The sequence below is a fragment of the Elephas maximus genome, chromosome 22, assembly GCF_024166365.1.
Source record: "Elephas maximus indicus isolate mEleMax1 chromosome 22, mEleMax1 primary haplotype, whole genome shotgun sequence".
Lineage (NCBI taxonomy): Eukaryota > Metazoa > Chordata > Mammalia > Proboscidea > Elephantidae > Elephas > Elephas maximus.
Window position 1 is genome coordinate 61,248,643 of NC_064840.1, and position 14,193 is coordinate 61,262,835.

At 37.2% G+C, this 14,193-nt stretch overlaps 1 protein-coding gene across 3 annotated transcripts in view; it reads right to left on the bottom strand.

The window, feature by feature from the left end:
• Positions 1–8,264: 8,264 nt before the first annotated feature.
• Positions 8,265–14,193, bottom strand: part of LOC126065719 (disintegrin and metalloproteinase domain-containing protein 5-like) — a 149,714-nt gene continuing 143,785 nt past the window's right edge. For 2 of the 3 annotated variants that reach the window (XM_049866082.1, XM_049866083.1), the window contains one exon: positions 13,454–13,615. In XM_049866082.1, coding sequence (XP_049722039.1) covers positions 13,591–13,615 — 25 coding nt within the window. In that variant the 3' untranslated portion in view covers positions 13,454–13,590. Of the gene's footprint in view, positions 8,422–13,453; positions 13,616–14,193 lie in introns of those variants that run through there. The other variant, XM_049866081.1, reaches the window with a different exon arrangement.

Below are 14,193 nucleotides of genomic sequence, written 5' to 3' on the forward strand. Positions count from 1 at the left end.
TGAAAAGCAAAGATATCACCTTGAAGACTAAGGTGCACCTGACCCAAGCCATGGTATTTTCAGTGGCATCATATGAATGTGAAAGCTAGACAGTGAATAAGGAAGACCGAAGAAGAGTTGACGCCTTTGAATTGCGGTGCTGGTGAAGAATATTGAATATACCGTGGACTGCCAAAAGAACAAACAAATCTGTCTGGGAAGAAGTACAGCCGGAATGCTCCTTGGAACCAAGAATGGTGAGACTGCATCTTAAATACTTTGGACATGTTGTCAGGAAGGATCAGTCCCTGGAGAAGGACATCATACTTGGCAAAGTACAGGGTCAGTGGAAAAGAGGAACACCCTCAATGAGGTGGATTGACACAGTGGCTGCAACAATGAGCTCTAGCATAATAAGGATTGTATGGATGGCGCAGGACCGGGCAGTGTTTCATTCTGTTGTGCATAGGGTCGTTATGAGTCGGAGTCGACTGGAGGGCACCTAATAACAACAGCAACAGCTTTCTGGTGCAATGTCTGAATTACTGTAATAAAGGAAACAGGAAATTAAAAACTGTCAATTTTTTTTGTAATAAACAACTGCCTATTTTAACCATATCTCACTGCTAGATATCTAAGTATCAGGCTAAAACAGACATACCATGTTACATGCAAGTACACACACACACACACACACACACGATCACCTATTTTGAAAATCTACATAAATTCTTACAGTGTAGCAGGTTTGTTTCTTGGAAAACTTTTTGTTTAAGGAGACCAAATGAAAAGCTAAATAGAAAATGTGTAGGTATGTGTTTTAATTCCTCAGTATGGATACATAATTTAAATATCAGGCCAAAAAAAAATCCCAATTACATGATCTTGTAAAATCAGCCAATAAAAACTCAATGGAGCACAATGGCCTAATCCCATTTTGACCGTGGGTTTGGCAATGACTTTTTATATACAACACCAGAAGCATGAACAAACAAAAATTGGTAGGTTGGACTTCATTAAAATTATTCAAGTTTTATAATTCTGCTTCTTAAGTTTAGCTCTATGTCTAATTTTACTCAGTTTTCATGAAAGTTTTATGGCCTGTATCTAGATTCATTTTCTTCAATGTCGATATCCAGGCATTCCAGCACCATTTGATGAAAAGACTATCCTTTCTCCATTAAGTTGCCTTTACTCCTAATCAGTTGAACGTATTTGTGTGGATCTATTTCTGGGCCCTCAGAAAGTTCTGTTTCATTGATCTATTTATTTATTCTTACACCCATACCATACTGTCTTGATTACTGTAGTTCATAAGTCTCAACATCAAGTGGTGTCAGTCCTTCAGCTTTGTTCTTCAAAATGGTACTGGCTATTCTGGGGCCTTTCCATATAAACCTTAAACACAGTTTGTTGCTAACCATAAAATAAGTTGCTGGAATTTTGATTGGAATACCATTGAGTCTATAGATCAAGTTGGGAAGAACTGACATCTTAACAATATTGAGTCTTCCTGTGTGGACATGTTATCAAGAGGGATCAATCCCTGGAGAAGGACATCATGGTTGGCGAAGTAGCGAAAAAGAGGAAGACCCTCAGCAAGATGGATTGACACAGTAGCTATAGCAATGGGCTCAAGCATAACAACGATTGTGAGGATGGCGCAGGACAGGGTGGCGTTTCATTCCATTGTGCATAGGGTCGCTACGAGTTGGAACCGACGAGACGGCACCTAACAACAACTTCATGGGTAGTGCAAGTGGCTTATAACACAGCATGCTCAATTTCTCCCTCCCATCTCTTGTAACATTACTGTCATTCATTTCAATTGTTCATAATCTAAATCACTGAATACATTATTACTATTGTTATTCTTTCCAGTCTACTGATGAGACCATAAAAGACAGGGTTCACTTCTGATACATTGTTTTAGATTTCTAGCCTTTTCTTTCCATACTGTCTTAGAGTTTCCATACCTCTACTTACATTACCCATCTATTTTTGTATGTTGTCTATTTTTTCCACTGGAGTTCTTAGCATATTATTCATAGTTATTTTAAATTCCTTGCTCAATAATTCTAAAATCTCTGCCATACCTGAGTCTGGTTCTGATGCTTGCTCTCTCGCTCTTCAGACTGTGTTTTTTGCCTTTTAACATGCCTTGTAATTTTTTATTCAAAGCCAGATAGAATGTATCAGGTAAAAGAACTGAAGTAAATAGGCACCGGGTATGAGGTTTTATGTTTATGTGGCTAGAAGGTAGGCTGTATTTACCGTCTGCTTTTTTTTGTTGCAGTGGTGTCAGAGGTGAAATTTCCTCTAGTGTCCTTCTTATAATCTTTTCGCTTCTTTAGGGTTGGTAGTAACATTCCCATTTCCATTTCTGATTTATTTGCACATTCTCTGTTTTTCTTTGTCAGTCTAGCTCAGTGTTTGTCAATTTTGTTCATTTTTTCAAAGAGCCAACTTTGGGTTTTGTTGATTCTATTTTATTTGTGTTCTCTATTTCATTTGTCTTTAATCTGTACTATTTCCTCCCTTCTGCTATGCTTGGGCTTTGTTTGCTCTTCTTTTTCTAGTTTCTCAAAGTGTAAAGTTAGGTTATGATTTAAGATCTTCTTTTTTAATGTAGGTGTTTGTAACTATAAATAAATTTCCCTTTGACTAATGCCTTCACTGGATCAAATAAGCTTTGGTATGATGTGCTTTCTTTTTCCCATGTGATTTCTTCTTTGAACCATTAGTACCTTAATAGTCTGTCATTTAATTCCTATATATTTGTGTATTTTCCACTTTTCCTGCACTTTTTGATTTCAAAAACACTTTGTATGATTTCAATATTTTAAAATTTATTGATACTTATTTTATGACCTAAAATATGATCTATACTAGAGAATGATTAGTGTACACTGGAAAAGAATGGATATTCTGCTGCTACTGTTTTTATTGGATATTCTATATATGCATATAATTGGTTTACAGTGTTGTTCAAGTCCTGTATCTCCTTACTGACATCCTGTCTAAGTGTTCTATACATTTTTGAAAGTAGTGTATTGAAATTTCCAACTATATTTGTAGAACTTTCTATTACTTCAGCTCTGTCAATGTCAATGTTTGCTTCAAACATAGTGGGACTGTTGTTAGGTGCATATATATTGGGATTTGATCATCTTATCATTACATAATGTCCTTCTTTTTCTCTTGTAACAGTTTTGACCGAATGTCTATTTTGTGAATATTAATACAGCCAGCATATAGTGGAATCATAGTTTTTATTTTGTTTTTTTAATCATTCTTCCAACCTCTGTCTTTTGATGGGAGAGTTTAATCCGTTTACATTTAAAGTAATTGCTGATAAAGAAATGCTTTTGCCATTTTGCTGTTTGTTTTCTGTGTCTTTTATTCCATTTTTGTCCCTCATTTCCTCCAATATTGCCTTCTCTTGTGTTTACTTGGATTTTTAAGTGAACCATTTTGACTTCCTTCTAATTTTCTTTTCTGTTTGTATTTTTAAGATTTATTTTTTTAGGTTATCATGGAGATTACATTTAACATCCTAAGTTTTAACAACCTAGTTTGAATTGGTGCCAACTAAATTTCAATAACATACAAAACTATTCCTATTGCTGCTCCATCTCCACCCTTTATTTTGTTGTTGTCACAAATTACATCTTTATACATTGTGTGTTCAAAAACATAAATTTATAATCATTTTATGCATTTGTCAGAGGGAAGTGATGTTCAGTGGTAGATTTCTCACCTTCCATGTAGAAGACCCAGGTTTGATTCCCAGCCAATGCACTTCATGTGCAGCCACCACTTGTCTATCAGTAAGAGTTTGTGTGTTGCTATGATGCTGAGCAGGTTTCAGAAGAGTTTCTAGACTAAGACAAACTGAGAAGAAAGGACTGTTGATCTACTTCTGAAAATCAGCCAGAGAAGATCCTATTGATCACGGCAGTCTAATCCGCAACTGACCATAGATGGCACGGGCCCAGGCAGGAATTCATCCCATTGTGCGTGGGGTTCCCATGAGTCAGACACCAACTTCACAGAAGCTAACAACGCACATTTGTATTTTACATCACATAAATTATAAAAAATCAAATTACAAACCAAAAATGCAATAATACTGGCTTTTATATTTGCCCATGTAACTTCCTTTACTGGAGATCTTTGTTTCTTCACATAGCTTCGAGCTATTGTCTAGTATTTTTTAGCATTTGTTACAGGAAAGATATACCACTAACAAACTCCCTCAGATTTTTTTTTGTCTGGGAGTATCTTTTGCTTTCATTTCTAACGGACAATTTTTCCAGGTATAAATTTTTTGGTTGACAATTTTTTGTTTGTTTTCTTTTCTTTCAGCTCTTTAAATATGTCATCTCACTTCCTTCCAATCTCCATGGTTTATGATAAGAAATCGGTGGTTGATATTATTGAGGATCCCTTATATGTGACAATTCTCTTCTCTTGCTGCTTTCAAGATTCTTTCTTTGTCTTTGGCTTTTAACTATTTGATTATCATGTGTCTTTGAGTTTATTTTAGTTGGTGTTCATTGAGCTTCTAGGACATGTGGATTAATGTCATGAAATAGTGTCAATTTATAAAATTGTGGAAGTTTTTGTCATTATTGCTTCAAATGGCCTTTTCTCTCTTCCTTCTCTCCTTCAGAACTCCAATGATGCATATGTTGGTGTGTCTGATGGCATTCCACAGTTTCTTCAGGCTCTGTACACTTTTATTTTTATTCTTTGGGCTCCATAGACTGGATAATTGCAATTGTCCTATGTTCAAATTTGCTGATTCTTTCTTTTGCCTATTCAATTTTGCTGTTGAGTCATGCTAGTGAATTTTTCATTTCAGTGATTGTAGTTTTCTGTTGCAGTATTTCTCTTGTGTCCTTTTAAATAGTTTCTAAATTTTTATTAATACTCTAATTTTCTTCATCATTTTCCTGATGTTTAGTTATTTGTCTGTGTTTTCATTTAGTTCTTGGAGTATACTCAACACAGTTGTTTAAACATCTTGTCTAGTAAATCTGGTTTTCATCAGGGATGGTTTCTGTTGCTGTATTGTGTCCTTTTGAATGGGCCACTCTTCTATTTCCTTTTATGCCCTATAATCTTGTGTGAAAACTGAACATTTGGATACTATAATGTTGTCATTCTGGAAATTAAATTTTCTTCCTCCCCCCAGTGTTTCTTTTTTTGACTGTTGAATTCTGTAGCCACCCACTTGTTTAGCGACTTTCCCTACTTTTGCAAAAGCTGTTTTCCTGGTTGTGTGTGGTCACTGAAGTCTCTGTTCCTTAGTGTGTGTTCAGTTAGAGATTCCTTTGTATGTCAGGGGCAAAAACAAACAAAATACCTCTCTCTCCAGTGTTTGCAGGTCGGCTCTGTGTCAGTGCACAGTGTACTTCAACGCTAAGCCTAGAGATCAGCCTCAGGCAGAAATGTAGGATTCTTTCAGGTATTTTCTGAGCATGTGTCTTGCACTGAGCATGCATGTGGCTTTCTAAATTCCCCCATATCCAAGGGTGCTTTTGAATGCCTCTATTTCCCTAAGAAACCCCTTGGCTTTTCCTCCCAGTCCTTAGGCATTTATTGTCTCAATCATAATCTTTAGCCTTAGGTGGCCACAGGTGGCTACAGTGTTTGGGCAATGCTGCCAATTCTCTGCCCTGCTTGAGTTCTCAGATAGGCAAAACAGACATTAGTGGCTTGATTCAGTCCTTTATGAAATCCCCAGATAGGTTAGAATGGACACCCACAACAATTTTCCTAAGGTATGCTCTGTTCCCTCCAGAGCCAGGGACCAGGGTCCCTCTCTAGGAATGTGGGCTGCTACCACTTTATGACTATTACAATTACCACTGAACCAAGGAGGGGATGGAGGATGGCCAAGTAAAAAATGCCACAAAGCATTCCTACCATTTTGAAACCAACCCCCCCCCTTTTTTTTTTCATTCAGCCTTTGCTTGGTTGCTGTAAACCTTTGATTGCTTTCTAGAAATCTGACAAAGTTATTTTTGCCTATATCTGCCTTGGTTTGGGGTGTTTCTGTGGTAGGGGACGAGCACGGAGCTGCTTAAACTGCCATCTCGTTGATGTCTATAAGACCTACATTTGGACTTTTCAGATCAGTTAAAATAAATAAAGGTTCCATACCAGAGTATATCTGAATAACAGCACAGATTTTGACGGATAAGTACAAAATTTCTTAGCCCCACCTTTCCTAATTAGGAATAACAAATCCTCCAAAAATTTCCTAACTACCCTCATTTCCAGATTTTCACTGGCTTTTGGAACAACTTGCATGAAATTATGAGTAGTAAAGAAGCTCCCTTCCAGGAAGCAAAACATTTTAACATTACCCTTGTCTTTATAGCATTTTTATCTACCTTTTCAAATCTAAAAGTAAAATTATTTTTCTGCAGAAAGTTTCCACTCAAGCTTTAAATCTTTCTTTGTGCCTCACTTCTACAATCTCAGCTTAGATGTCAGTAAAAGTAGGTGTTTATATGAAGTTCTGAAATCACCGTGGTCAAGAGCAACCTGAGTATCTCTGTTACCTTAAAAAATAAAACCAGTTGCCATCAAGTGTATTCTGCCTCACGGTGACCCCATGTGTTGCAGAGTGGAACTGCGCCATAGGATTTTCAAGGTTGTGAACAGTCGGAGGCAGATTGGCAGGTTTTTCTTCCCAGTTGCCTCTGGGTGGGTTTGAACTACCAAGTTTCTGGTTAGTAGCAGAGTGCTTGACTATTTCCACCACCCAGGGACTTGCTTACTGTAGGCTTTCATAAATTTGGTAGTTAATCACAGCAGCTTATAAATATTTCCCTCACGTGGTGTTCCTCTCCTCAGAGTTCCTAGATCATCAGTATTTGAACAGCTCCTTGGAAATCCTGCGGGGCAGTTGTACTGTCCTATAGGGTTCCTATGAGTCAGAATCGACTGGAAAGCAACAGGTTTGATTTTTGGGTTTTAATGGGCAGAGCAAACTAATCCTCAGGTCAGACATGGCACCACTGTCATTTTTGGCTGTGCAGCCATGGTACTTCTTAGCGGATTCTCCACCTTCCGTAACGGGGAGCAGGTCTAAAGTTCACCTTCTTTTCCACCTTCACGATTGGTTCCTAGTCTCCTCCCTATCCATGTCATACTTCTAGGGACCCAGTCAGCTGAGTTTGCTGGTCCAGGTAGAGGTGGGATAGATTAGAGCAATGATATAAGGTACTTCCAACAAGACATTAGAAGGAAAAGCAAAGGATGTTGAGGTACTGCCAAGTACAATGGTCTAGTGGTAAGTGTTACACAACTGCATCTCTGGGGAAAAAAATCCTGGATTTTAGGGTTATCTGCTTCATTCAGGCCAAATTTAAGTTACCACATGATGTTTTTAGAAGTAGAGTTGGGGAAAGACACATGCAGCACACCATAATATAGTAATTCTACCACACAAATACGGAAGTCAGAAACCTCAAGGCCAGAGAGCAATGTAAAATAAAAACAATAATTAGGCAATGATGTTTTAAATATTGGTTTTTAATTTATTTAAGTTTTTATAGTTTGATGTTTTTAATATTGACTGTTTAGCATCTGGTTCAAGAAATTTCTGAAATTTTAATGATTGCCTCTGGTGAGCTGTTATGAGCTGACTACAGCACACCACTGCCAGGCAGGTTGGTAAACAACAGAGGCCGATCCAGGCTCTATGGGACTTGAATCATATAAAATTTGACAAACCCTCTCTAAGGACACAAAACTAGGTTCCATAACCTTGGAAAGGGTCTGTGGAAATAAGTGGGCCTTAAACTTTTGCTTCTTTACCTTCATAGTAAACCTACTTCTGATAAACAGATGTCTCAACACAAAGAGGGTCACAGGCAACAAGAAAGTTATCAGGATTCAGAGGTTATCCAAGTAAATACTCAAGGACACATCCCAGGCTAACTGGAAGCTAGGAGCTCTGAATGGAAAGAGGACAGGAAAGAAGATTCAGGTCAACCTAAGGAAGGAGGGAAAAGGGGTACTCTCTGCCCTTGATCATGAAGCTGAATTGGCAGGGCCCTTTGGGTTCATAAAAAACCCATATAGGGTCTCTATGAGTCAGAATCGACTTGACAGCAATGGATTTGGTTTCGGTTTTTCTGGATTCGTGGGATGAGGCCTTTAAGCTGCTTTCCTCTGATTCAGACCTTTTTTTTTTTTTTGAAATGGGGTAGGTGAGGTGAGAGTTTGGGTTGAAAACACCAGACATAAGCTGAGGGCTTCAGGCACAGGTATTTATTAATAGTTTAAAACCCTCAGGAGTGACAACAGGGGCAAGGGAGAGAGTATTTTTTTTTCCTTCTTGGTTTAGGCCAGCTTCTGATGATGTATTTGGTATTCTCCTCTCTCCAGGCTTTAGTATTTCAAAGTTGTGAGAGGCTGTTGCTGTAGGAGAAAACAAAACACAGCACAAACAAAATGTCAGTGTTGTTCAATTTTCTTTTGTAGCTAATATATTTCTAATACAAGTAATTTAAAAAGCATAGGTTACTGAAAAGATCAAGAAAATTAATTCCAGAAAAAAGCAATTATCTTCTTACCTCAACTTCAAATACTCTCAGAAGATTGTATAATAGAAGTGGCTTCCCAGAATACCCTAAGTGTTTATTTATCCATGTTTGTTACCTATGTAAGCCAATAAAGCAGAGTGTCTCGCAATTTCCTTCTATATATATAAACTGCTCGTAGTTTAGGAAAAAAATTAGTGCTAATTCTAACTACACTCACATTTTGTAAAAGATAAAAATACGAACACACACACATATACACACAGATGTGCACATTTATACACCAAAAGCTTTTAACATTGATCACCCCCGAATGCTAGGATTAATGATGATTATTGTTTCATTCTTTTGCATGACTATATTTTCCAAAATGAATGTTTGTTACTGATTACAACTATAAAAAGAAACAGAACGGTTCATACACTCACATACACACAAAATGTATTGAATAAATTAAAAGAGGAGATGCAAGATTTGGACATTCCTAGGTCTCTGGGTAGAAAATGTTCTTAATACCACAGAAAGCTAAACTCACCCTGCAGAATTATGAAACATGAAGCCAGCTAAACATAAAATTAAGACAAAATGTTTGTTGTAAACTTAAGTGCAAAACTGAAAATGACAAAATACTTTTGGAGCCAAGCATAATAATGTTAAAAAGCAGGAATTTATTAATAGCGAAGCCTAAGATTCCAGTTTATATAACAGAAAATTCAGTGGAGTGAGAGGTGGGAGGAAGTTGAAATATAGAGTTGCTATGTGTCTGAATCAACTTGACGGCACACAACAAGCATCCCTCATACGAAAGGCAGTCTCAGAAAACGTCTTTAATCCCATCTTATTATATGGTGTGTTTTCTACATTTCTGCTCCATCTATTGCTATACCTTATTATGGAAATAGCTCATAACTAAAGTACAAAAAAAAAAACAGCGGGAAATAAAGATAATTCAATAATATAGTAAAAGAATGTATGTTAGGGCTCAGAAAATATACCACTTACACGTCCGTTTGATTCAAAATAAGTCATTTACAAGAGTTACAACTTGATACAAATGAATTGGTGGCCTTAAATTTTACTATAAGCTTGTAATTTTACACCAAAAAAAGAAAAGTTGAAATTTGTGTTCTGGGATTGCATTGAATCTATAGATCAATTTAGAAAGAATTTATGTCTTGAAAATATTGAACATAGATGTTCCTCAGTTGATTTAGATCTTCTTAAAATTCTCTAAGCAATATTTTGTGTTTCCAAATGTAGACGTCCTCTATGTCTTTCACTGGATAAATTCCTATTCAATTACATACACACACATGTATACACATACATACATGTGTTGTTGTTATTGTTAGTTACCTTTGAGTTGGTTCCAACCACATGTATAAAAGAACTAAATGTGCCCAGTTGGTCCTGCGCCATCTTCATGAGCTTTGCTATGTTTGAGCCCACTGTTGTGACTAGTGTGTCAGTGCATCTCATTGAAAGTTTCCTGCATGTTTGCTGATCCTCTGTTTTACCAAGCATGATGCCCCTTTTTACACATTGGTCTTTACTGATGACACGTCCAATGTAAGTAAGCTAAAGTTTTGCCGTCCTCACTTCTAAGGAGCATTCTGTTGTATTTCTTCTAAGGTTGACTTGTTCATTCTTCTGACAGTTAATGGTATATTCAATATTCTTTCCCAACACCACAATCCAAATGCATCGATTCTCCTTTTGTTTTCTTTTTTTCATTGTTCAGCTTTTGTACACATATGAGGCAATTGAAAAGACCATGGCTTGGGTCAAACTCACCTTAGTCATCAAAGTGACATCTTTGGTTTTTAGAACTTTAAAGAGGTCTTGTGCAGCAGATTTGCCCAATGCAATATGTTGACTGATTTCTTGACTGCTGCTGTCATAGGCATTGACTGTTCATCCAAGTAGAATAAAATCCTTGACAACTTCAATTTTTCTCCATTTGCCATGATGTTGTTTATTGATCCAGTTGTGAGGATTTTGTTTATGTTCAGGCTTAATCTATATTGAAGGCTGTAGACTTTGACCTTCATCTGTAAGTGCTTCAAGTCTTATTCATATTCACTATCTTAGTCATCTAGTGCTGCTATAACAAAAATAACACAAGTGGATGGCTTTAACACAGAGAAATTTATTCCCTCACAGTAAGCTAAGCTAAAAGTCCAAATTCAGGGCGTCAGCTCCAGGGGAACACTTTCTTTCTCTGTAGGCTCTGGAGGAAGCTCCTTGTCCTCAATCTTCCCACGGTCAAGGAGCTTGTCAGGCACAAAGACCCTGGATCCAAAGGACGGGCTCTGCTCCCAGTGCTGCTTTCTTGGCAGCATGAGGCCCCCAACTCTCTACTTGCTTCCCTTTCCTTTTACCTCTTTAGAGATAAAAGGAGGTGCAGGCCACACCCCAGGAAATCTCCCTTTACATTGTATCAGGGATGCGGCCTGAGCAACGGTGTTACATCCCACCCTAATCTTATTTAACCACCGGCAGAGATTATGATTTATAACACATAGAAAAAATCACAAAAGGGAGGACGACCACACATGGCCTAACCAAGTTAATACACACACTTTTGGGGGGACATAATTCAATCCATGACATTCAGCAAGCAAGGTTGTGCCATCTGCATATGATAGGTTGTTAATGAGTCTTCTTCCAATCCTAATACCATGTTCTTCTTCACACAGTCCAGCTTCTCGGATTGTTTGTTCGAGAAACAGGTTAAATAAGTATGGTGAACGGACACTATCCTGCCATGCATCTTTTCCTATTTTAAACCATGCAGTATCCCTTTGCTCTGTGCATATGACTGCTTCTTGATCCATGTACATACAGATTCTGTATGACTGCAATTAAATGTTCTGGAATTTCCAATTCTTCACAACATATGCACACACACATATATATGAGAATGTTCTGTTGTTATCCATAAGGTTTTCATTGGATGATTTTCAGAAGTAGATAGCCAGGCTTCATTCCTAGTCTGTCTTAGTCTAAAACTCTGCTAAAACCTGTCCTCCAAGGGTGGTGATCCTTGAAATACCGGTGGTATAGCTTCCAGCCTCATAGTAACATGCAAGCCACCACATATGACACTCAAACACACCAACAATCATGAAGATGGCACAGGACCAAACAACATTTCTTTCTGTTATACATAGGTTGCCATGATTCAAAGTCATCTTGGCGGTGACTACCAACAACAAATAAACCAAAAGCCCATTGCCATCGAGTCGATTCTGACTCATAGCGACCCTATAGGACAGAGAACTGCCCCATAGAGCTTCCAAGGAGCACCTGGTGGATTTGAAGTGCCAACCCTTCCATCAGCAGCTGTAGCACTTAGCCACTATGCCACTAGGGTTTCCTATACATATATATATGTATATGTAAATGTATATATATATACAAGTTTCATATTTTGTTTATATATAAAAATACAATTGATTTTGTATGTTTACCTTGTATCTATGGACCTTTCTACACTCACTTTTAATTTGAAAAGTTTTATAATTTCTCAGAATTTTTATGTGCACAGCTGTATCATCTGCAAACAATAACAGTATTCCTTCTTCATTTTCAATCTTTCTACCTTTTCTTTCTTTTACCTTATTTTACTGGCTGAGACCACCTACACAATGTTGAGCAGGAATGTTCACAATCCTTCTGACCTCAGGAAAAAAATGTTCACCACATTAAGTATAATATTAACTGTATGTTTTTTGCAGGTGCCATTTATCATATTGAAGAAGTTTCCTTTTATTACTAGTGTCTTGTTTTAGTCATCTAGTGCTGCTAATAACACAACCATTGCTGTAGAGTCCATTCCGGCTCACAGAGACCCTACAGGCCAGAGTTAGAACCTATAGGGTTTCCAAGGAGTGCCCAGTGGACTTGAACTGCTGACCTTTTGGTTTGCAGCCATAGTTTTTTACCACTACACCACCAGGGTTTCCCTAGTGCTGCTATAATAACAGAAATACCGCAAGTGGATGGCTTTAACAAAGAGAAGTTTATTTTCTCACAGTAAAGTAGGCTAAAAGTCCAAAATCAGGGTGTCAGCTCCAGGGGAAGGCTTTCTCTCTCTGTTGGCCTCCTGATCAATCTTCCCTGATCGAGGACCGGGTCCAAAGGACACACACCGCTCCCAGTGCTGCTCTCTTGGTGGTATAAGGTGCCCCTGTCTCTCTGTTCACTTCTTTCTTTTATATCTCAAGAGATTGCCTCAAGAAACAATCCAATCCTGTAGGTTGAGTCCTGCCTCACTAACACAACTGCCAGCCATCCTCCCTCGTTAATATCATAAAGGCAGGATTTACAACATACAGGAAAATCACACGATACAGGGAATCATGGCCCAGCCCAACTGATACACACATTTTTTTGGGGGGCCATAATTCAATCCATGACAACTAATTAAATGAGAGTTTTTTAAATGAAAGAATATTGATTTTTAGCAAAATTTTCTTTATCTATTGAAATGATCATATCATTTTTCTCCTTGTCTGTTAATGTGATTAATTATAGTGACTTATTTTCTCATTTTAAACCAAAATTTTATTTCCAGATTATGCCTTCCTGCATGGACATGGTGCACTATTACCCTTCTAAATGTTCACTGTATTTATTTGGAAATACATTGTTTAGAATTGCTGCACCTCTAATCACAAATTGATCATAATTTACTCTTTCTTGCAATGTCCTTGTTAACTTTTGGTATTAAAGTCAGGCTGACCTCATGGAACAACTTGGAAAATATTTCCTCTTTTTGTATTTTATGCATGAATATATGTAAGATTGGTATTAAGTATTCCTTAAATATTCAGAAATGCAATAGTTTAAATTATTGTTTCCAATCCTTCACTCTTTTCTTGGCATGTGATTACTCACCCATGTTCTTTGCCATGTGTCTTTGCACCACCTCTCCACTGGTGTAAATGGAGTACATAGCAGTTCCCATTACTGATGTTGAATTTGTCCTTGTGACTTGTTTATCCAATGCAATATAAGCTGATGTGATTGAGCAAGTGTTTGCTCAATTTGGCTTGGCTCTTGTGTTCCTGATATACACCATGAAAAGAGCAAGTCCAAGGGTCAACTTTCTGAGGAAGTTTTTAATTACAGTGTACAAATCTTTAATGGATATAGGTTTATTTATATTCATATTTTTATTTTCTCTACTACATTTGATGAAGTGGGTTTTTAAAGAATTTATGTATTTCATCTAAATGTTAAATTTGTTGATTTAAGTTGTTAGCGGTATCCTCTTACAAAAAATTATGCCATTTTAATCCCTGATATTGGTAACTTGTGTCCTTTCTGTCATTATTTTGAACTGCTTGATAATTTTTGACAATTTTATTAATCATTTCAAATAATCAGCTTTTGTCTCGACTTATTTTTTTCTGTTAATTTTGGTTCATTTTCCTGTTTATTTATTTCTGCTCTTTCATTTGTTATCTCATTCCACCCACTGTTTTTTAGTGAAATTAGCTCTTCTTTTTCTTTAAAAAAAAAAAAACCATTGCCATCGAGTCAATTCCGACTCATAGCAGCCTCGTATGACAGAGTAGAACTACTACGTAGGGTTTCCAAGGAGCAGCTGGTGGATTCAAATTGCCGACCTTTTGGTTAGCAA